At 46.0% G+C, this 24247-nt stretch overlaps 2 protein-coding genes across 2 annotated transcripts in view; one reads left to right on the forward strand and one right to left on the reverse strand.

Annotated features, from left to right (window-relative positions):
- The window catches only part of LOC135825942 (uncharacterized), a 39237-nt gene extending 33487 nt beyond the window's left edge, over nucleotides 1-5750 (forward strand). Inside the window, exon 7 of the mRNA XM_065338585.1 lies at nucleotides 5623-5750. The gene's annotated coding sequence lies outside the window, so the exon portion shown is untranslated. The remainder of the gene's footprint in view (nucleotides 1-5622) is intronic.
- Nucleotides 5751-8212: 2462 nt separating this feature from the next.
- On the reverse strand, nucleotides 8213-15793 carry LOC135825723 (failed axon connections homolog). The gene is made up of 2 exons (XM_065338344.1): nucleotides 15240-15793; nucleotides 8213-10047 (listed from the first exon to the last, which is right to left on the reverse strand). Exons 1-2 carry the CDS (start codon nucleotides 15455-15457, stop codon nucleotides 9630-9632), a joined length of 636 nt encoding a protein of 211 aa, XP_065194416.1. The 5' UTR covers nucleotides 15458-15793; the 3' UTR covers nucleotides 8213-9629.
- Nucleotides 15794-24247: the final 8454 nt, after the last annotated feature.

Raw genomic sequence — 24247 nt, forward strand, 5'->3', positions numbered from 1 at the left:
CAATCAGTGATGTACTAGTAACTACTCCTAGTAAACGCTTTGACTGTGCTCTCGGAAGAACGAAGGATTAACAAAATATAGAATAAACACAGTAGATAAATAATAGTGACACTCGTAAATTCTACAATATCTGGAGTCTTCTGCACAGTACATGAAGAACACACAGATCGCACAGGGAATACACAAGAGAACAGAGCGCACACAGATCGCACAGAGAACGCACAGAGAACGCACAGAAAACACACAGAACGCACACCACTGCATACTGTCTTCAGAACAACACATGTACTGGGTATGCAGGGCCGCTGCACACTACATGGTTTGTATGTAACACATGTACTGCGTATGCAGGGCCGCTGCACACTACATGGTTTGTATGTAACACATGTACTGCGTATGCAGGGCCGCTGCACACTACATGGTTTGTATGTAACACATGTACTGGCAAGAGTACATGAAAACCAGAGTGTGCAGCTTGGGGCCTTTTCTGCTATGGGTGTCTGTCACGGCGAAATTCCGTGATTACATCATATTTGGCCCAGATCTGAGGCGGGAAATGGCGTAGTGCGTACAACTGAGCTGCAGTTGTGCAGAAAGAGACCTGCTTGAATCCTGCTTGTACGCACTACATCACTAAAATGATGTAATCACGGAATTTCGCCGTGACAGCAACCCATCCGAGCTGCACACTCTGGTTTTCATGTACTCTTGGTACTGGGTATGCAGGGCTGCTGCACACTACATGGTTTGTATGTAACACATGTACTGGGTATGCAGGGCTGCTGCACACTACATGGTTTGTATGTAACACATGTACTGGGTATGCAGGGCTGCTGCACACTACATGGTTTGTATGTAACACATGTACTGGGTATGCAGGGCCGCTGCACACTACATGGTTTGTATGTAACACATGTACTGCGTATGCAGGGCCGCTGCACACTACATGGTTTGTATGTAGCACATGTACTGCGTATGCAGGGCCGCTGCACACTACATGGTTTGTATGTAACACATGTACTGGGTATGCAGGGCTGCTGCACACTACATGGTTTGTATGTAACACATGTACTGGGTATGCAGGGCTGCTGCACACTACATGGTTTGTATGTAACACATGTACTGCGTATGCAGGGCCGCTGCACACTACATGGTTTGTATGTAACACATGTACTGGGTATGCAGGGCTGCTGCACACTACATGGTTTGTATGTAACACATGTACTGGGTATGCAGGGCCGCTGCACACTACATGGTTTGTATGTAACACATGTACTGGGTATGCAGGGCTGCTGCACACTACATGGTTTGTATGTAACACATGTACTGGGTATGCAGGGCTGCTGCACACTACATGGTTTGTATGTAACACATGTACTGGGTATGCAGGGCTGCTGCACACTACATGGTTTGTATGTAACACATGTACTGGGTATGCAGGGCTGCTGCACACTACATGGTTTGTATGTAACACATGTACTGCGTATGCAGGGCCGCTGCACACTACATGGTTTGTATGTAACACATGTACTGGGTATGCAGGGCTGCTGCACACTACATGGTTTGTATGTAACACATGTACTGGGTATGCAGGGCCGCTGCACACTACATGGTTTGTATGTAACACATGTACTGGGTATGCAGGGCTGCTGCACACTACATGGTTTGTATGTAACACATGTACTGGGTATGCAGGGCTGCTGCACACTACATGGTTTGTATGTAACACATGTACTGGGTATGCAGGGCCGCTGCACACTGCATGGTTTGTATGTAACACATGTACTGGGTATGCAGGGCTGCTGCACACTACATGGTTTGTATGTAACACATGTACTGGGTATGCAGGGCTGCTGCACACTACATGGTTTGTATGTAACACATGTACTGGGTATGCAGGGCTGCTGCACACTACATGGTTTGTATGTAACACATGTACTGGGTATGCAGGGCTGCTGCACACTACATGGTTTGTATGTAACACATGTACCGGTACTGGGTATGCAGGGCCGCTGCACACTGCATGGTTTGTATGTAACACATGTACTGGGTATGCAGGGCTGCTGCACACTACATGGTTTGTATGCAACACATGTACTGGGTATGCAGGGCTGCTGCACACTACATGGTTTGTATGTAACACATGTACTGGGTATGCAGGGCTGCTGCACACTACATGGTTTGTATGTAACACATGTACTGGGTATGCAGGGCCGCTGCACACTACATGGTTTGTATGTAACACATGTACTGGGTATGCAGGGCCGCTGCACACTACATGGTTTGTATGTAACACATGTACTGGGTATGCAGGGCTGCTGCACACTACATGGTTTGTATGTAACACATGTACTGGGTATGCAGGGCTGCTGCACACTACATGGTTTGTATGTAACACATGTACTGGGTATGCAGGGCTGCTGCACACTACATGGTTTGTATGTAACACATGTACTGGGTATGCAGGGCTGCTGCACACTACATGGTTTGTATGTAACACATGTACTGGGTATGCAGGGCCGCTGCACACTACATGGTTTGTATGTAACACATGTACTGGGTATGCAGGGCCGCTGCACACTACATGGTTTGTATGTAACACATGTACTGGGTATGCAGGGCTGCTGCACACTACATGGTTTGTATGTAACACATGTACTGGGTATGCAGGGCTGCTGCACAGTACATGGTTTGTATGTAACACATGTACTGGGTATGCAGGGCTGCTGCACACTACATGGTTTGTATGTAACACATGTACTGGGTGTGCAGGGCTGCTGCACACTACATGGTTTGTATGCAACACATGTACTGCGTATGCAGGGCTGCTGCACACTACATGGTTTGTATGTAACACATGTACTGGGTATGCAGGGCTGCTGCACACTACATGGTTTGTATGTAACACATGTACTGGGTATGCAGGGCTGCTGCACACTACATGGTTTGTATGTAACACATGTACTGGGTATGCAGGGCTGCTGCACACTACATGGTTTGTATGTAACACATGTACTGGGTATGCAGGGCTGCTGCACACTACATGGTTTGTATGTAACACATGTACTGGGTGTGCAGGGCTGCTGCACACTACATGGTTTGTATGTAACACATGTACAGTCAACTTCGCCAATAACGACATTCGGCGGGGCATCAGAAAAGTGTCCTTATTCGCGAAATGTCCTTATAACCGAAGTCCCATTTGAATGTATGTGAACCCATATTTTGTATAGTATGATATGCATATCAAAATGAAGCTCTTTTCTTGCTCTATGTCAATGTGTACTCTATTTTCATATTGCAGTTGAAAGGAACTAAAAATTCAATATGCAAGGGAAATCAATTGAAAAATATGCCTTTTTGAGCCATCTACAGGGCCAGGGACATGTACATGTATGATGATTACTGTACAATCATGTACAACTACATGTACATTGTATACATATAGGTGTGCTGGTAAATCCAACAATTTTGAAGCCAACATAAAAAAGGAAGAAAAAGCCCCCCCCCCCCCCCTTGGCTGCATTTTCTTGCATGTGTGCAATAATATCCATCACCAGTGCACCATAGGTTCTGGTACTTCTGCATGACAGGTATTGTACTTGACTGACAGGTACTTGAAATAGCTGTCAAAAGCCCAGAAAGTCGTTATTCAAGCAGTGAATATGACCACGGGGCACTAAAAGCATGTCGCTATACGCGAATTGTCGTTATTCAGATAGTCGTTATATCCGAAGTTAAAATTTAATGTATACAGTTAGATGGGACTTTGCTCTGGGCATGGAAATTCGGTCGTTATTCGCGAATTGTCGTTATATCCGCAGTCGTTATTAGCGAAGTTGACTGTACTGGGTGTGCAGGGCCGCTGCACACTGCATGGTTTGTATGTAACACATGTACTGGGTATGCAGGGCTGCTGCACACTACATGGTTTGTATGTAACACATGTACTGGGTATGCAGGGCTGCTGCACACTACATGGTTTGTATGTAACACATGTACTGGGTATGCAGGGCCGCTGCACACTACATGGTTTGTATGTAACACATGTACTGCGTATGCAGGGCCGCTGCACACTACATGGTTTGTATGTAACACATGTACTGCGTATGCAGGGCCGCTGCACACTACATGGTTTGTATGTAACACATGTACTGGGTATGCAGGGCTGCTGCACACTACATGGTTTGTATGTAACACATGTACTGGGTGTGCAGGGCCGCTGCACACTGCATGGTTTGTATGTAACACATGTACTGGGTATGCAGGGCTGCTGCACACTACATGGTTTGTATGTAACACATGTACTGGGTATGCAGGGCCGCTGCACACTAGTACATGGTTTGTATGTAACACATGTACTGGGTATGCAGGGCTGCTGCACACTACAGGTAGACTCCCTCTAATTCGAATACAGTATAATTCGAACATTCCGTGTAATTCGAACTTTTTCGTCGTACCGATCTTCTGCAAGTCACTTCAAGTCAAAATCGAATGCATAATTCGAAGTACGAAAAGTGCGCCGGTTGGATAATTCGAACCCAGTCTTCGTACAGAAGAGCTGTTTACAGTACATTGGCTATGTCCTTTGAACGCTTATTTCGAAGTGAGATTGAGTTGCTATCCTTGTAATTCGAAGTTCATTCTTTTCTCCTTCTCTAGCCAAGTGTAGCTCAAAAATCGATCGATGGTCCGCTGCAGGATCGACTATAGCGTTCAAGAAACCCACCTTCTCTCGAAATTTCTTTCAAGCCCGTGCGAGGCAAATTGCAAAGGTTTGATTGAAGACGATGTCTTCCAGGTGGCTGACTCTCTTCGCGGATCTCGATGGCCTTTCTTGCCGCGCCAGCTCGTGCGCGGAGATGTTGGCGCACAAAAACACTATTGTCGTAAATATTGTCTATGCCTATGCTCCACTTCCGTTCTTCAGAACGACGTGCTGCTGTCCGACGGCCTTTCATGACGCGGATTAGGCAGCGCAGTTCTTTTCCGTTGAAATTGTTTCAGGAAAGCTGCAGTGACTGACAACTTCTTCACTAGAAAATGAAGATGTCAAAATGATTTTGTGTCAATCCAGTGGTTTGATGATCCGTTGTACACGACCGGTACGACCACCTTGCACCTATGTTTCGTTGATGCAAATAAAAATGTGCAAAAATATTCAGCATGCGATTTCAAGCATTTTGACATACATATCAGCGCATGGGGCTGCATTTGGATAATTAGAAGTTCTAGATAATTCGAAGTTAGGGCCTGGCAATTTGAGGTTCGAATTAAAGGGAGTCTACCTGTACATGGTTTGTATGTAACACATGTACTGGGTATGCAGGGCCGCTGCACACTACATGGTTTGTATGTAACACATGTACTGGGTATGCAGGGCTGCTGCACACTACATGGTGTAATTAGTCCATTAGGGCCAGGTTCCACTGCTGCTCTGCGGCACTTGGTTGCATGCAGCGGAGCAACGCGGCTCCACTGACACTCGCCATTCGTGGTACCGCGGGCGTGCTCCACGTTTTTTGATGACGTTCTACCTGCCTGCGCGGGCGAAATCAAAAAAGCATACCTTGACCGGTATGGTGTGGTTTGCTGTGTGTTATCATTGTTGTTGTGCTACAGGTGCAAGATTCACTGCTGTCACGCTGGCAGAACGACCCTCATCGCATGGACCGACGCCAGCTGGCCCTCATCTTCCTGGCGCATGCGTCCGACGTCCTCGAGAATGCGTTTGCCCCACTGAGCGACGAGGATTACGAGGTGGCAACGCGGCGAGTCCGCGAGCTGCTCGATCTCGACCCGGAGGTCGAAGCTCTCAAGCCCAACGCCCACGAGATGACCTGGGCCGTTGCCGCCGCATTCACAAAGTAAATCATGCCACGACAGCTTGCGTCGCACCGACATTCTTTTTCAGGTACTGTAGTCGAATACTCGGACGTTGTCCGTGTGCTGTTTTTTAGCCTGTCGGTCGGCAACCTCTGGACTCTCATCACAACGATCATTGCCTGGTTGTTTCGTCCGTTCACTTTGTGTTTGTGTGCCTCCATGACAGTGGCAAGAATGGTGTAGCTGCGCCACTGCTCTCTATCCCACCATGGCTGGGTTTCTGATCTGCCAGCGAAACTTGTGTCGTTTTGCACGCCCAGCCCTGTACTGGTCAGAACTGTACATTTGTATACATAGCATACCTTCCACCCTCCCCCCCCCCCCCCCCCCCCCTCGTGCCAAGTACAACCTCTGCTTGCCTTTCTAGTCCTGTGCATGTCGTCTGCTGTTGCTCACACTTAGATTACTACTGTTGTCTTGATCCTACCGTGCTGTGTGTGTGCCCAAGAGTGCAAGCTCTCGCCTCGTCTCTCATTAGCTCCAGCGTACCCTCCCTTCCCCCCCCCCCCCACGGGTGTCCCACGGTTCCGCTCTCTATCTCTGCCTATTTATCTCTTCTTTGTTTACACCCTGCCCCCAGGATCGGTTTACTCCGCTGCTGGTCTCCATTCTATGTGTGTGTCCCCAACCCCAGGAGCGTTCAATGTATCCCTTGCTGAGCATTTAGATGAGCAGATGCTTTTAGTCCAACCCCAGTAGAGTTGTTTATTAGTTTTATCACGTGCGCTGCTGCCGGCTGCATTACCTCGCGCCATTACTGTCGTTCATTTGCTTGCTGTGTAACCTACCCTAACTCGACTAACTGTCTCACGTGGCCTACCGCCACCGCGGGCACAGTTTGTTGGTGAATGCTCGTGCCGCCGTCGCCCTAGGCCAATGTAACAAGATAAGCATTTTATCTTCTTCGTTTTACGTGCATGCCTTGCCCTCTTTTCTCGTTCCGCTCTTCTGCGGAATGTTGTGTCTACGTCTGTTCCGTTGGTCCTCGCGCTTCTTCTGACCCTCACGTGCGTGTTCGCATTCGTTATTTTGATTGGCCCCCGGTGGCGTGCCGACTGTGACCGCCACTGTATTGTTTTGTTCGTGGATCAGCTTGCACGCTGTCTTAAAAGTGTTTGCATACGCTCTCCGCTGTCTATTGTGAATGTCTATATCACTCTCTCTCTCTCTCCCTCTTTCCTGTGGTTTTGTCGGTTGTTGTTTTAATGTGTCCTTTGTGTAGTGTCCGTTACCAATTCATGCTGGATGTTGTTTCAGGCATGCTTGAGAAAAGCTTACCCCCTCCGCGTTTTTGTGTTGTGAGTCTGTGTAAGTCTTTGTGCATGTGTGTGTGTGTGTGTGTGTGTGTGTGTGTGTGTGTGTGTGTGTGTGTGTGTGTGTGTGTGTGTGTGTGTGTGTGTGTGTGTGTGTGTGTGTGTGTGTCAGCTAGTCCGGTTAGCGGGTGCACTAACGCTAGGTAGTGGCTGGATCTGTTGCTCGGCTGCTTGAAGGTGTATTGTCGTGTCAGCCACCTTTGTTGGTTGCGGGGCCATATACATTACATAATATAATTATTATGTTGTTGGTTTGACAGCATGAAACAAGGTGGAGGACATTGTGTTGGGAAACAGTGACCTTACCACAACCATCCACAAGTTAATCTAATACTAGCACTGTACTTCAGTACTAGTATTGGATTTTCTAATACCATGTATGTAATGTACATCCATGTATGTAATTTACGTCCATGTATGTATGTGCTTTCTATTGGAAGTATACATGTACCTGTTGATCAATGGACTGCCCAACAATATCAGGTCCATGCACTGTGATTTTAGCAATCCAGAATAATATTGTTACTTGTTGCTTGTCACCGGTTACGTATTACCTCAGTTCCCTGGATGCATGCAGCAGGGGTAAATGCAGTTGGATCCAGGTCCAGAAAATGATGATGATGCCGTGAATTTGTTTCTGCACGCTGTCCTCACCTGGGACGTGCATTGCTATCGCTTTCAAGTCAGAGAAAGTGTGAATTTCAGGGGTAGTCGGCCGCTGCATGCATGCGCGGCTGTCCACAGTTCCCTTTTGAATCTCTCCCGTCCCGGGGGACACCCATGTGACATACAGTTACTGGCATTGTGTGTGTGTGTGTGTGGAGGGGGGCACTTGTACGCTGAACATTCCATTATCCTCATAATACTAAAATTTTGACTAGTTTGAGGGAAAGATTATTATTATTATAATAATCGCACACCGGCCTGTTTGCTAGATGATCAGTGTATGGTGGCTCCAGCGTGCATGCAGGAACATAGTTTGTCCTCCTGTCAACCATCACCAAAAAAGTAGCTGACATTTAACACGCGCTTCAAGTTCACTATTACAGTGAATGTATGAGTTTGCGGGTGAAACATTTTCTCTTTCCTACAATGTGATCACTACTCTAGACTAGAGCTAAGTACAAAAGTAAAAATAACTGTCAGTGCCTTCACCAATACATGTACTTGATAAAGTGTGTGGCGACGACGACGGTAAAATAATTTTGTGACCGCTAACGGCTGAAACTAAAGTGCTACATGTGCATGTATGCAACAGTTATGTACATAATTTTAGTAATAAAAAGAAGAGATAAATCAGTAAGAAAGGTTTGCTCCCCACACCGGAGCTCGCGATAAATCTCGCGATAAATCAGTAAAATCGCGATAAATCAGTGATGTGAAAACGATGTTCAGTGTTTTGGCAGAGCTACATTTTGTATGGGAACGAGCTTGTCAGCTCGAATGCCTTTTTTCAACAAAAAGAGAGAAAAGATCATTTTTAGATAAACGCACTTTGGGTGGAAAAGCCGACCGGTCAGTTGAAGAACTAGACTTCAGAATTGTAATAACAACATACAGTAGGAATTTCAAATTTGGACTTCACGGAGAATTTCAAGTTTTTAGGAAATTAATAGAGGAGTCCCGGTGGTGTGACTGATGATTTTTTCTTTCTTTGATATCTGGCTTGCAAGTGTTGAGTTTCGGAGAGAAAAGAGCAGTACGTGGCATGTGGCCTCTAATTTCCTAAAAACATACAGTAGGAGTTGTTATAAACAGGGGGAAATAGCCACAATATTCAATAGCACCTATTACGTCCTTCCTGCAGGATATGCGCAACTATTTGTGCCACGAGACAGATCATTAAAATGTAGACACTCATTAAAACCGCCTCGGAAAACACGCAACAACGCACAGACACACACACACTGGATGTGCTGTGGATAGACTTCATCAACAGGTCCCAATGCCATGGTGCAAACCGCACCTGCAGCTACCCAGGAGCGCGTCAACTGTCTCGGCTGAATGCTCAGGAGAGTAGTGATAATCAGAAGAAGATTGATCAGGAAGAGGATCAGCCGTCAAACGCTTGCCGTTGACTGGAAGAGCAGAGAAAAGAAATCCGCTGCCCAGCCATAACTAACGCTCACTTGCTGCCTAGATCAGAAGAGATGGGCTCAATCTCCAGACAAGTAACCATGGTAACTGCTTTGGCTGTCTTTAGTCTCATCAGCAGAGCTCTGACTGTCTGAGTGACTGGCCAAACAATTGCAAAAAAAGACGCAGAAATAGAGACAGATAACGTTACATGTAGACAGGCCGACACCTAGATATTGTCTAGAGAGCAGCAGTTGTAACGGCTCTCCATGCGGTGCGGCGATGCGTTTCCCGTCCTAGCACGCAGCCACTTTATTTTACTCTCACTCGACACACCCTCTGCCCTTGATTTCTCTATCCTTTGCAAAGCAGCTCGTCCCAATCGGGATAGAGCTCGGCGCGTAGGCGCTTCACGTAGTCGCCAATGTTGGAATACTTGCCGTCCATCAGGCGACGCGGGTCAGAGTCCGGGATCAGGTAGTAGAGAGACGCCATCATGCCGAACACGCCGGCATCGTATGACGTCATCGTGTCGCCCATGACGTAATGGCTGGAGCCCAGCAGCGCGGACAGCGCGCCGAGTTCCTTGCCGACAATGGTGGCCACCTCGGCGACGGAGTGCCGGCCCAGGCCCTGCGCGTTGAGCACGGCCTCGAGCGTCTTGCCGACCTTCAGGCGCACCATCCAGTAGAAGAAGAAACCGGGGTTTGTCTCTAACATGTAGGGCATGTCCTGCATGTGTCTAACCCTGGCATGATGGTGAGGTAGAGCCCTGCACAGTGACACAACATCAATGATGAGGGTAAGTAGATACCCAGTCATCCCCAATCCCCCCCCCCCCCCACACACACACACACATGCACGCATGTGCGCACCAGATGAACGTAAGAACTTGGTTTGGGGTCAGATCCTGACCGTGTTTGTGGTCAGAAGGTCATGACTGTGTGTTTGAGGTCAGCAGGTCATGACCGTGTTTGGGGTCAGAAGGTCATGACTGTGCTTAAGGTCAGAAGGTCATGATGGTACTATCATAGTGGGCGGATCGTTTTTATTCCTATCCAAATTAACAACAGCAGCCATCAAAAAGAAGGCATAAAGCAACAGCAAATGAAGGCATGGATGCAAGAAACACCCAATTTACTAAAAATGAGATTATGATATCATATTTTTAACTTCCCTCAAAATCTAAAGTACTCTTCCTCTCCTCTCCTCTATGCGCTCTCACAGCCGACTCACTGCTACCCTCGGTAGCCATTACACACACCAACAGCTATACAAGGAAGGGTTGCAGGTAGATACAGGTAGACTCCCTCTAATTCGAATACGGTATAATTCGAACATTCCGTGTAATTCAAACTTTTTCGTCGTACCGATCTTCTGCAAGTCACTTCAAGTCAAAATCAAATGCATAATTCGAAGTACGAAAAGTGCGCCGGTTGGATAATTCGAACCCAGTCTTCGTACAGAAGAGCTATTTACAGTGCAAATAAAAATGTGCAAAAAATATTCAGCATGCGATTTCAAGCATTTTGACATACATATCAGTGCATGGGGCTGCATTTCGATAATTAGAAGTTCCGGATAATTAGAAGTTAGGGCCTGGCAATTTGAGGTTCGAATTAAAGGGAGTCTACCTGTACTGAAATTCCTCATGACAGCTGTTTCGCCTTCATAAGGCTCATCAGAGAAGGTGATATTGAATAGGATGATATCAGGTGGAGATGGCCAGATTTATACAGGTAGACTCCCTTTAATTCGAACCTCAAATTGCCAGGCCCTAACTTCTAATTATCCGGAACTTCTAATTATCGAAATGCAGCCCCATGCACTGATATGTATGTCAAAATGCTTGAAATCGCATGCTGAATATTTTTTGCACATTTTTATTTGCATCAACGAAACATACATGTAGGTGGTCGTACCGGTCGTGTACAACGGACCATCAAAACACTGGATCAACACAAAATCATTTTGACATTATCTTCATCTTCTAGTGAAGAAGTTGTCAGTCACTGCAGCTTTCCTGAAACAATTTCAACGGAAAAGAACTGCGCTGCCTAATCCGCGTCATGAAAGGCCGTCGGCCAGCAACACGTCGTTCTGAAGAACGGAAGTGAAGCATAGGCATAGACAATATTTACGACAATAGTGTTGTTGTGCGCCAATATCTCCGCGCACGAGCTGGCGCGGCAAGAAAGGCCATCGAGATCCGCGAAGAGAGTCAGCCACCTGGAAGAAGTCGTCTTCAATCAAACCTTTGCAATTTGCCTCACACGGGCTTGAATCAAATTTCGAGAGAAGGTAGGTTTCTTGAACGCTATAGTCGATCCTGCAGCGGACCATCGATCGATTTCTGAGCTACTCTTGGGTAGAGAAGGAGAAAAGAATGAACTTCGAATTACAAGGATAGCAACTCAATCTCACTTCGAAATAAGCGTTCAAAGGGCATAGCCAATGTACTGTAAATAGCTCTTCTGTACGAAGACTGGGTTCGAATTATCCAACCGGCGCACTTTTCGTACTTCGAATTATGCATTCGATTTTGACTTGAAGTGACTTGCAGAAGATCGGTACGACGAAAAAGTTTGAATTACACGGAATGTTCGAATTATACCGTATTCGAATTAGAGGGAGTCTACCTGTACCGTTCACCATTTGAAATTCCCTCAAAATCGAAAGAAAAAAGGATGAACTCAGGCGCCGCGCCATGTTTTCCATGTCAACGTCACAGAAACTGCTCTGCGTGCTCCATCGCGTTCGCATGGGAACTGACTGCTCTGCGTGCTCCATCGCGTTCGTCTGGGAACTGACTGCTCTGCGTGCTCGATGTGCTTGCCCTGCTATCAGATCACCCCAGGCGAACACGCCCCTTGGTCTACATGCACATACATGTAACCGCCGTTTACGAGTATGATAACACCATGCAGGACCGCCGGAAGCTAGCAGTTTTCAATTGGTCCGGTCGTACCAGAGTCTTTCGTACAGTTTGTGTAGAACATGGCGGGGACGTATGCCCTCCGCAGCATTGCCAGCAGCTACATGTACAAAGTTGGTCCGGTGTTAACCTGACCGGTTCCGGCGGGCCTGTGTCATGTACACGTACAGGGTTCTACCCAGGGAAAATTGTGGGGCCTGGGGAGGGGGGTTAGGGCAACCAAACAGTTCGCCTATTTTTTTCGCCGGTTCCACTATTGCTTTGTCACAAAAAAATGCAACACACTGGTACGGCTGCACAGAGCACTCGGAACGAGTGATTGATTTGTGACGGTATTTTCGTTGTGCGAGCTGAAAAATCGCAAGAGTCGAAAAATGAGTAGGGTGGTGCGCTAGCAGAGTAGGGGGGGGGGGGGGGGCATCAGTGTAGTGGGGGGGGGGGGGGGGGGGGGTCGGAGTAGTGGGGAGGGGCGCTCCCCCCCCCCGCTAGAACCCGGATCTACATTGTGCATGTACATGTTTATAATTGTACACGTACATCTACAATCACAAAGGCAGAAGAGAACAGAGACAGCCGGCTAGGTCATTGTTGTAACTCAAGCAGCAGCTCTACCGTCAGTATCTCAGAACTCGCAGCGCCGAGAACTGGCTCACGTTCGTAACTCAACGCAATAGGACCACAACACAGCTGAGAGAAGCAAAATCCGCCTTCGTATCCACTACCGCGCAAGGCGACGTAACTGGTGTCCCACAGCGAAACCTGTACCAGTTAATGAAGTCACTGCGGTCGTCCCCGAAAAAGGAGCTTCCACCTATTTCAGCGAACGAAACAGATCAGACGGAGAAAAGGCGGAAGCATTTAACAATTTTTTTCATTTCGGAAAGCCAGAAGTCCGTCTCCGGACCAACTGAAGCCGTGCCAGAGATTGGGGCGTCGCGCATCATCGGAAGCAAACTGAAGGAAATCATCACCACCCAGGAGGAGGTCAGAAAACTCCTTTCCGCTCTTGATTTCCGGAAGTCGGCTGGGTACGATGGCATCCCGACGAAATTGCTCAAGATCACTGCTGACGAAATATCGTGCTCCCTCGCAACGCTTTTCAATGAGTCCTTCTCGCGAGGCGAGCAGCCACAGGACTGGCGCGACGCCACTATCAGTCCTCTACACAAGAAAGCCTCTCATGCAGAGGTCACCAATTATAGGCCAATCTCGCTCCTGAGCATTGTCAGCAAGGTTCAGGGGAAGATTGTTCACCAACGCCTCTACACCCACATCGAGCCCCGCCTACCCGCCGACCAATCTGGTTTTCGATCTAAGGATGGTACTGAACTACAGCTTTCCCGCCTAGTGCATGAGATTTACGCCAGCCGAGATGCTGGTCAGGCAGTGTCAGCATGCTTCTTTGACTTATCAAAGGCTTTTGACCGAGTCTGGCATGCTGGCCTCCTGGCCAAACTCGAGCACCTTGGTGTCCGTGGCATTGCCCTTACCTGGCTCACAAGCTACCTGACTCGCCGCCGACAACGCGTCAAGGTTGGCTCCGCTTTGTCATCATGGAAATCCATTCCAGCTGGAGTACCCCAGGGCTCTGTCCTGGGGCCTCTTCTTTTCCTCGTGTACACGATCGACCTCCCCCCAGCATGTACAAACTCCTACACCAAATGCAGCCAGTTCGCCGATGACACGGCACTCATCGCGACGCATTTAAAGAGGGATTTATCAGCTGCATTCCTCCAACGTGCCGTGGACGCAGCAGGACGATGGTTGAAGGATTGGCATCTCCTCGTCAACACCATGCAAACCGTCGTCCTTTCCTTCCAACCCCAACACACCATCCACATCACGCTCCACTCGACTAGGCTGCAGCAGGTCCACCAACATAGGCACCTTGGTGTTACACTCCAAGACGATATGCGATGGACCCAACACATCATAGAAACCACCAACAAAGCCAAAAAAACTACTACACCAACTCCACAAGACACGTGGCACAATGAACGCTTCCAGCCTATTGTTAATATACACGACCTACATCCGACCCGTTCTCGAATATGGCCTCCTTGCCCTCTCCAACACCACACAGCAACAGCGGGACACACTGGAGAGAATTCAACGCCGTGCTATACGCATCTGCCTTCGGATTCCCCTCTTTGCACCAGTTCACCACAGTTCCCTCCTCCATCACGCAAAGCTTCCCATCCTGAGCTCACGACTCCTTGTTAAACAAGTCCTACTAGCATGGGACATCCACCACCAAATCTCCCCACCACACCTGCAACAACCACATCTTGCACCACAACGTCAACACCAACCATACACCCTTCGACAGCCACAAGGATCTACTCCATCGGACACGCACATACAAACAGGCACCGAGATTCCCCCATCAACAGTGCCCTGACCCTCTACAACTCCCTCCCTATCGACGTCACAACCCAACCTCGTAGAAATTCTGCCCGAAACAATGCATCCAGTCTTCTTTTGAGTAGTACCTGTTCCTGCTCCGCGCATCCCCTGGTTTCTGATATCTCAAACGTGTACTTTTAACCATCTCGATCACCCCTGCTAACGGTATTGCCCCCGTTTGTTTTTCATGATCCATTGCTTCTTTCCTCCCCGGTTAATTTCCATCTATAAATAGCTGTTTATAGCTGTTTCTGGCTAGTATCACTATCAGTTCTATCACACTTATCAATCGTCCTTATTGGCGTCACGCCATCGTGAAAAAACAAACAAACAAAAAACGCTGCGTTCAGTGCACTTAGCAAAGCTAAGGCAATCCTCAGACAACCGATCAGTTGTCTGAGGATTGCCTTAGCTTTGCTACGTGCATGAAACGCAGCGTTACAACAATGACCTATCCGGCTGTCTCTGTTCTCTTCTGCCTTTGTGGTAATGCTCCATCCTTGTGGTGTTGAGCACTTTAGGCAATCTGGGAACTCTCGCTATTTAGATCTACAATCATGTACATGTAGATTTGACACTGCGCGGAAGAGCGGGGTATACGGGTACTGTCATTGACCACTTACATTATCGTGTTTTCTTCCAGCATCTGTTCCATGGCGTGTGCGACAGCTTTCTGCCTCTCATCAAGGTGATCATTCATCGTCAGATTGAAGCGCTTTATCAGGAATTCAATGATGAAGTCCGAATCGGCCACGGTCTCTCCGTCGAGCTCAATGAAAGGTAATTTCCCCTTCGGGCCCATTGTGTACGACCCTGTAACTATGTAGTCGATCTTGGCCATGCGGAGGAATCAATCACGGTTTCTACCTTCCAACAGTACGGCGACGGGCTGGGTGATCTGGTGCAGCGAGGGAATTGGTACAGATACACCACGCCAGGCTTCCTCAGTGCAGCCTCCATAGTACTGCAGTTATGGTCTACGGAGAGGCTACCTTGCCAACCTTTTCTCTAAGAGCAGCCTCTATTTCTCCTCAGCAAAAGCCGCGCAAACAGCCTAAATTATAGTAAATACTAACTGAATAGTTTGACGAATGAACTGGTCATTTCAAGTATTTGAAACGATTCCACAATCGATAATCATCCACGCGACAGAAAAGCAGTGTTGTGGAATGAGTCATTTGCACGTCGATATGGATCAAAGAGAAGAACGTCACAATCGATATCATCACTCTTCTTGACACGTCGAGTTTTATTTCAAGTGCAGCTAGTGTTGTGCAGTGACATGAAGCCATCATGATGGCAGCTGTGCTGCTGACAGTCTCTGCGCCAAACTGTCTGAGATTGTCAAGCGAATCCCTTAGCTTTGAGTCGAGGAAGCGTGGACATCAGGCGATCGAGTTTTCCCTCCCGCGCTTCGCTTTGTGGTGACTAATACAAGTGACTTGTACAGCCGAGCACGCAATGTCGTTCGCCGCGGAAGCCTGCGTTCGTATTTCCTCAGGTAAAACCTTGCTGGCTTCAACTATTCCTTTCAAGCCTTGATTGTCCTAAAAGTAAAAGAATGCATGAATACGGAGCATCAGCAAATCGAATATTCGAATGAAATTCGAGAATCGTCACGAAAAGCACTCAATCAGTCGAAACTAGGGCTTTGTTCGACTGAAAAATGCCCGCAAACAGAAAATACTTTTCGAATACTTTTCGAATGCTCCGCGCGTGCTCTAGTACACGGCGCACTACGAGTACTCATTCTTGCGCATGTAGCTACTAGTTCTTACTAAAGTACTAGTCAGGACTTCTTGTCAATCTTGACGCTTTCCTCTCTCTCGAACTGTGAAACGTTTTATCAAGTGTGCATTTTGTTTCATTTCAAGTATCCTGGAATCATGGCTTTGTCACCAACTACCAGCCCCGGTATGCCTCCTGCTCCCAGTACTGCAGTAGCCCTGCTGGCGTTGTCTCGGCATCTGCGTCTATCGTGAGTTCCCCGCAGGGAGAGGGCAACTCAAAGTGTGCCAAATATTTGAGGGTCGACCTTACCATGGATCTCATTCTGCTGAGGCAGTGTAGGGCCCACCCTCACCTATTCGTCCGCAAATCTCCTGATATGCAAGGGATAGCGGAGGAGCTCGGCCGAGATCCGCCTTTTCAAGGGGTCTCCAAGAGAGATCCTATCGCCAATTGCCTGAATCGGATGAAGCATCCGCCGCTTCGCGTCATCCCCAAAGGCAATTATAGCAATAAAAACTGCTTTATGGCAGTTTTCTAAAAAAAGTTATTGTGTTCTAGTCCATGGACCCCGTTTAAAAAGTAAGAAATTAACGAAATGTGATAGCCGAAAATTAAAATTTCACACAAAACCTCACAATAATCACGACACTTGAAGATCTAATAGTACGGCTTTCAACACTTGTTTATTCCGACACTTGTACTTGTACAAGTACATGTACTGCGCCAACATGCTTGCATGTGAAAGAGGACCACGAGGGGAAAAGGTTGTCTCGCATCCTGTGTGTGATTATTGTGAGGTTTTGTGTGAAATTTTAATTTTCGGCTATCACATTTCGTTAATTTCTTACTTTTTAAACGGGGTCCATGGACTAGAACACAATAACTTTTTTTAGAAAACTGCCATAAAGCAGTTTTTATTGCTATAATTTCTTTTGTTTTTTGGCTAAAGGATATTAACGGTATTATTTTTATTATATTTATTTTACTAGGGTGTTTCCCACAGACCTATGGTCTTCTTACGGGAGCCCCTAGAAAGGTTAAGCATGAACGAACAAATGGGCGATAATCTGTACAAGAGCGAACAGTGGAAGGCAGCATATTCCACCGATCAGAAGCTATAATTGTGTCACCAATGGAATGCCCTAAATGATGGCCTACATGTAGCGACTCTACATGTTAATATTATCATTTTATTTTACTAGGGTGTTTCGCACAGAGCTATGGTCTTCTTACGGGAGCCCCTATGGCTATGTACATGTACGTGTGTCATATCAATTTCAATACCGTACTATACGCATTGATGTGCAAGCCTTTTCTTGCAGAAAATGGAACTAGTCTTGCATACATGTATTCATGTTCTTCTGCAGGGGAATCATATGAGTAGTGGCGGTGATACTTTTTTTTTTTATACGCAGGTCATTCTGTTGATGTTGCAGAATTTCATGACTCTGTCATAAAATTGTCTTGTCTTTCAGAAAATTCAGATGTCCACACCCTAAATCACATTTACATGAGAATTGTAACCAGGTGCGCGCCGCAGATGTTTTTGTTGATTCTGTGTTTATAATTGTAGTCATGGGTTGTCGTGATAAGGTCATCCGGCATCATATTGTAATGAAATCGTAAACCTGTTGATGTCGGTAAAACCTTTGGAAGCAGTTCAATGACTTCAAAGTGTTACAAGTCCACGATTATCTAAAACAACACAGCAAAGTAGGAACAATAAACATGTATTAAAATGTAAACAAATACATTGCTGAGTCCGACACCTCGTTCCAACAACTACACTGATCCTGAGGATATAAGGGGCAAGGATATATGGTTGGAGGTACCGAGAGATAAACAAGGCACTCCATAATAATAACATGTTACACGACTTTGGGGGAGTATGAATGATATCCAGTCAAACCTCTTTAGGACGAACATCAAGGGACCGATGGCATTTGCTCTGTGAGTTTGTATTAACCCTATTTTTATAACGAGTGAATACAATTATTTCTCCAATACTGCAATAGAGACACGAATAGATTTCTTCTACAGCGAAAGATTCTAAGCCAGACCAAACCATTGACTCGTCTTTTATGAAACAAATGAGTCACTGAACCTTTCTTTAGCAACATGACGGCAACTGAAACAACAACAGAGAAAATACGATACATGTACAGCACATTCTTGCAGGTACAACAAACAGATTGCAGATCGTAATTCTTGCTCTACTGGCACGCAACTTTATTTGGGGCAGTGCAATCTCGGCGGTACTCACAAATCAAACAGCCCAGACTCGAGTAAACAAATCCAATCGTACGAGATGTTCACGAGACTGCACCCATTGGCTTGTTTCGTATGAAGCAAACAAGTCACTGAATGCATGAACCTCTCCATAATGGAGATTTTCCCTGATATGCGAATTTATTTTGCATACTAGTACTCGGCCAATGCGTCCTTGAACCTTCGCCTCCACTGGCTCCAGATTGGGAACTGCCAACGATGCTATGCCACTGCAAAATTCAGATTCTACCCCATGATCGGAGCACGGAATGCCGGAAGCAACCATGACCAGTGCCTTACTTGTAACGTACCAATGTACAATGAACATGAGTATTTCGACAACACATCTAAGCCTTACCGTCAAGAAGGTGAACTCGCGTTCTTCGCACACTGTTGGCAAGGGCAAAGAGATACGAATGGATCTATTAAATCCGAATAAAATCAGCACACGTTTCCGTAAATGAAAGGGTGAGCATAAGCAAATGAATCGAAGGAAACTGGTCAACTCAGAGATCACCTGTCATTGAGTATTCCGTAAAAGGAGGCCTCGACAGCAGAAAAGCTAAATTTAGAAAAGAGATCCTGTCAGCTTTTCCATTATTATTTTATTGTATTCCACCTAAAATCAGCACACTTTTCGTAAATGAAAGAGTCAACACAAGCAAATGAATCAAAGGGAACTGGTCAACTCACCTGTCATTGAGTAATATTCCGTGAAAAGAGGTCTCAGCACAGCCGAAGCGAAATAAGCCAGGACACGAAATATCCGAAACAGCTCATGCAAGAAGCAGTTCCAAAGAAGGAAGTTCCTCGCGCATGCACATCCGAAAACGGACTGCACGGCATGCAACACAATGTCTGCCGTGCACGTGCACAGCACGCGGCTACCACCCGTTGGTAGATCTAATACCGAGCACCTTACGTAGAATCTTACGTAGCCTAAGTGAAGTACCGAGAACCTTACGTAGAAACTTACGTAGCATAGCGGTGTCGTTTTTTCTGCCATGTGAACACAATAATAGAAAAGCTGACAGGATCGCTTTTCTAAATGAGAAACAACAGCAACTCCGTTCATTGCACATCCCAAAATCCCAGTCCTCAACTGCTCAAGCTAAAAAAAATCGATTCGAAAATACTGGACTGCGCTACATGCTGAACCTCTTTTTCATTTTTTTTTTTTTTTTTTTTTTTTTTTTTCCCGCTACGAAGCCTCTTGTACGGGCAAAAAAAAAACCTCTTTTTCATTCGAATTTTCTCTCTGATTTTCTTTTTGCCATTCGAATAATCAAATCGAAAATTCGATTTGCTGATGCTCCGTAATGATGAAGTACTACAGACTGTGCTGGCAACTGAAATCCGACCCCTGGCCTTGCGCTCACATTCTAGCGGTCTCTATTTTCGTAGTACAGTGCGTATCGGTGATAGCGTGGTCGTGTAAAAGAATATACTGCCTACAAGAATGAACTCTCATGTTTTCATAATCATAACATGGATTTCAAGTGCATTTTATTCTTACAAGCAATTTTATCCCATAGTAGAATATATCGGTCCTAAGAATGGACTTTGTGTAGCGAAACATGCCAGATTAGTACAAAGTGTATCGCCTGTAGTAATAACATCTGTCCAATTCCGTTCTTATCTGACTCTCGTTGCGTCGTAGTGCTGCAGATTCAACTGTTGTGGTCATGTAACTCATTTTGCATAGCCACAATCATGGTAAGCCTATAGTATGGGACTATGACCAGCCACATGCACAGAAGTACTGCGTTGCATGTACAATTATAGCAATAAAAACTGCTTAATGGCAGTTTTCTAAAAAAAGTTATTGTGTTCTAGTCCATGGACCCCGTCGAAAAAGTAAGAAATTAACGAAATGTGATAGCCGAAAATTAAAATTTCACACAAAACCTCACAATAATCACAACACTTGAAATGCTGCTTTCAACACTAAACTTGTACTGCACAACAATTGGCAACATACATGTCATGCATAGGAAAGAGGATCACGAGGGGAAAAGGTCTTCTGCATGTAGCTTTTCATTCTGTGTGTGATTATTGTGAGGTTTTGTGTGAAATTTTAATTTTCGGCTATCACATTTCGTTAATTTCTTACTTTTTCGACGGGGTCCATGGACTAGAACACAATAACTTTTTTTAGAAAACTGCCATTAAGCAGTTTTTATTGCTATAAGGCCAAACTAAAGAAGGTGTGTGGTTCGACTAACATGGACATTTTTTTTACGGGCGGGCGGGCGGATTTTTTTTTTTTAATATATTCTTTAGTACATGTAAATACACTGTATACGCGTATCGAGTAGACTCTACTACCAGCACAAGGCAGCAGTCGTACCACTCACTGCACTGCACTGCAGTACAACTACAAGTCAAGTCCAAAAGGAGCCGCCTGCGTCCGCAGACTCACGCCGCACAGCACGTAGACGTGGACGTGTTCAGTCCACGTACGTCAGTCACACGACAGCCCGCCGAAAAAAAGTTACGGTCGGGCTGAAATTGTACGGTCGGTCGGGTGAGTCGAACCACACACCTTCTTTAGTTTGGCCTAATTTCTTTTGTTTTTTCTGTCACCAATGGAATGCCCTACAGTAGAGTCGCGCGCCCAAGAACGTTGTTTCCAAGGGGTTAGCCTGGGACGTTCTTATTTTTTCTGCAATCTGGCTGCGTTCTTATAGCACGTTCTTAGAAACAATCCGTACTGGATCATATGTATTCCACAAGCTGCCAGAAAACCAACACCGCCGTTCTTAGCTTTAGGCTGTGGTGTTCTTAGAATTTCAGGCTGGACGTTCTTGGGCTCCGCGTTCTTCAGCGCGCGACTCTACGGTACTAGTATATCAATATGTATATGATGGCCTTCACATCATACCAATTATACCGTATCATACGCTTTGATGTGCAAGCCTTTTCTTGCAGAAAATGGCACTAGCATGTTCTTCTGCGGGGAAACATGTGAGTAGTGATGGACCGTGGTGATACTTTTTTTATACGGAGGTCAATCTGTGCATGTTGCTGTAGCAGAATTTCATGACTCTGTCATAAAATTGTCTTGCCTTTCAGATATTTCAGATTTCCCCACCCTCGATCAGATTTATTTGAGAAATGTAACCAGGTGCGTGTCGCAGATGTTTTTGTTGATTCTGTGTTTATAATGGTTTATAATCATGGGTTATCGTGATAAGGTCATCCTGCATCATATTGCACTGAAATCGTAATCCTGTTGATGTCGATACAACTTTTGGAAGTAGTTCAATGACTTCAAACTGGAAGTCCACGATTTTCTAAAACAACACAGCAAAGGAGGAACAATAAACATGTATTAAAATGTAAACAAATACATTGCGCAGTCCGACAACTCGTTCCAACAACTACACTGGAGGATAAAAGGGGCAAGGCTATGGTTGGAGGTACTGAGAGATAAACAAGGCACTCCATAATAATAAAATCTTACACATCTTTTGGTGAGTATGAATGATATCCAGTCGAACCTCTTTAGGACGAACACCAAGGGACCAATGGTATTTATTCTGTGAGTTTGTCTTAACCTATTTTATAACCAGTGAATACAATTATTTCTCCAATAGACATACGAATAGATTTCTTCTACAGCGAAAGATTCTAAGCCACACCAACTCATTGACTCGTCTCGTATGAAACAAATGAGTCACTAGAGAGGTTTTGCAAAACGAAAATGCGTACAAACTTTCGTTCATTGTCATGAAGTGCAAAACTTCACACGAACTTTCGCAACTTTGGACGCGAAACTTGCAGGGAACGCGAAATGAACTGTCGTAGGACATTTCGTGAGATCGGGTCATGGCGTACATGTACGTGCACTTGGCCCGCGCAAACTACGAAAATGTGCAGAACGCAAAGTTCGTGCAAAAATTCGTACACACTTTCGCAAGGACTGTCGGGAAACTTCGTCCGAATTTTCGTTTTGCAGAACCTCTCTACTGAACCTTTCTTTAGCAACATGACGGCAACTGAAACAGCAACAGAGAAAGTACGATACATGTACAGCACCTTCTTGCAGGTACTACAAACAGATTGTAGATTGTAATTCTTGCTTTGGCGGCACGAAACTTTATTTGGGGCAGTGCAATCTCGGCGGTACTCACAAATAATAAATCAAACAGCCCAGACTCGAGTAAACAAATCTAATCATACAAGTACGAGATTTTCACGAGACGAGACTGCACCCATTGGCTTGTTTCGTATGAAACAAACAAGTTACTGAACCTCTCCACAATGGAGACTTTCCCTGATATGCGAATTTATTTTGCAAACTCGGTCAATGGGTCCTTGAACCTTTCCCTCCAGATTGGGAACTGCCAACGATAGTATGCCACTGACCAGTGCCTTATTTGTAACGTACCAATGTACAATGAATATGAGTATTTCGACAACACATCTAACATAAGCCTTACCGTCAAGAAGGTGAACTCGCGTTCTTCGTACACTGTAGACAAGGGCAAAGAGATAAAAATGGATCTAAATCCGAATAAAATCAGCACACGTTTCCGTAAATGAAAGGGTGAGCATAAGCAAAATGATGAATCGAAGGAAACCGGTCAACTCAGAGATGACCTGTCATCGAGTATTCCGTAAAAGGAGGCCTCGGCAGCGGAAAAGCTAAATTTAGAAAAGAGATCCTGTCAGCTTTTCCATTATTTATTGCATTCCGCCCAAAATCAGCACACTTTTCGTAAATGAAAGAGTGAACACAAGCAAATGAATCAAAGGGAACTGGTCAACTCACCTGTCAGTAATATTCCGCGAAAGGAGGTCTCAGCAGCGCCGAAACGAAATAAGCCAGGCCAGGAGACGAAATATGCGAAACAGCTCATACAAGAAGCAGTTCCAAAGAAGGAAGTTCCTCGTGCATGCACATCCGAACACGGACTGCACTGCAACACAATGTCTGCCGTGCACGTGCACAAGCACGCGGCTACCACCCGTTGGTAGATCTAATACCGAGCACCTTACGTAGAGACTTACGTAGCCTAAGTGAAATACCGAGCACGTTACGTAGAAAGTTACGTAGCATAGCGGTGTCGTTTTTCTTGCCATGTGAACACAATAATAGAAAAGCTGACAGGATCGCTTTTCTAAATGATCTTCCTGCCCCTAGGCCCTGCGCACATGCATGTGATATGCCATACTCGATTTATCGTGTGTAAGAAATATCGGAAATAAGAATAGAAAGTCGTTTTCAAACACCCACGCTACTGTACATGTATTACGTATTTACGATGTGAGCGCGCACCGGTCGGGGTCGGATTTCAGTTACCAGCACTGCAGTACAAGACACACCGGTCGGGGTCGGATTTCAGTTACCAGCACTGCAGTACAAGACACACCGGTCGGGGTCGGATTTCAGTTACCAGCACTGCAGTACAAGACACACCGGTCGGGGTCGGATTTCAGTTACCAGCACTGCAGTACAAGACACACCGGTCGGGGTCGGATTTCAGTTACCAGCACTGCAGTACAAGACACACCGGTCGGGGTCGGATTTCAGTTACCAGCACTGCAGTACAAGACACACCGGTCGGGGTCGGATTTCAGTTACCAGCACTGCAGTACAAGACACACCGGTCGGGGTCGGATTTCA

The sequence above is a fragment of the Sycon ciliatum genome, chromosome 10 (genome assembly GCF_964019385.1).
Source record: "Sycon ciliatum chromosome 10, ocSycCili1.1, whole genome shotgun sequence".
Lineage (NCBI taxonomy): Eukaryota > Metazoa > Porifera > Calcarea > Leucosolenida > Sycettidae > Sycon > Sycon ciliatum.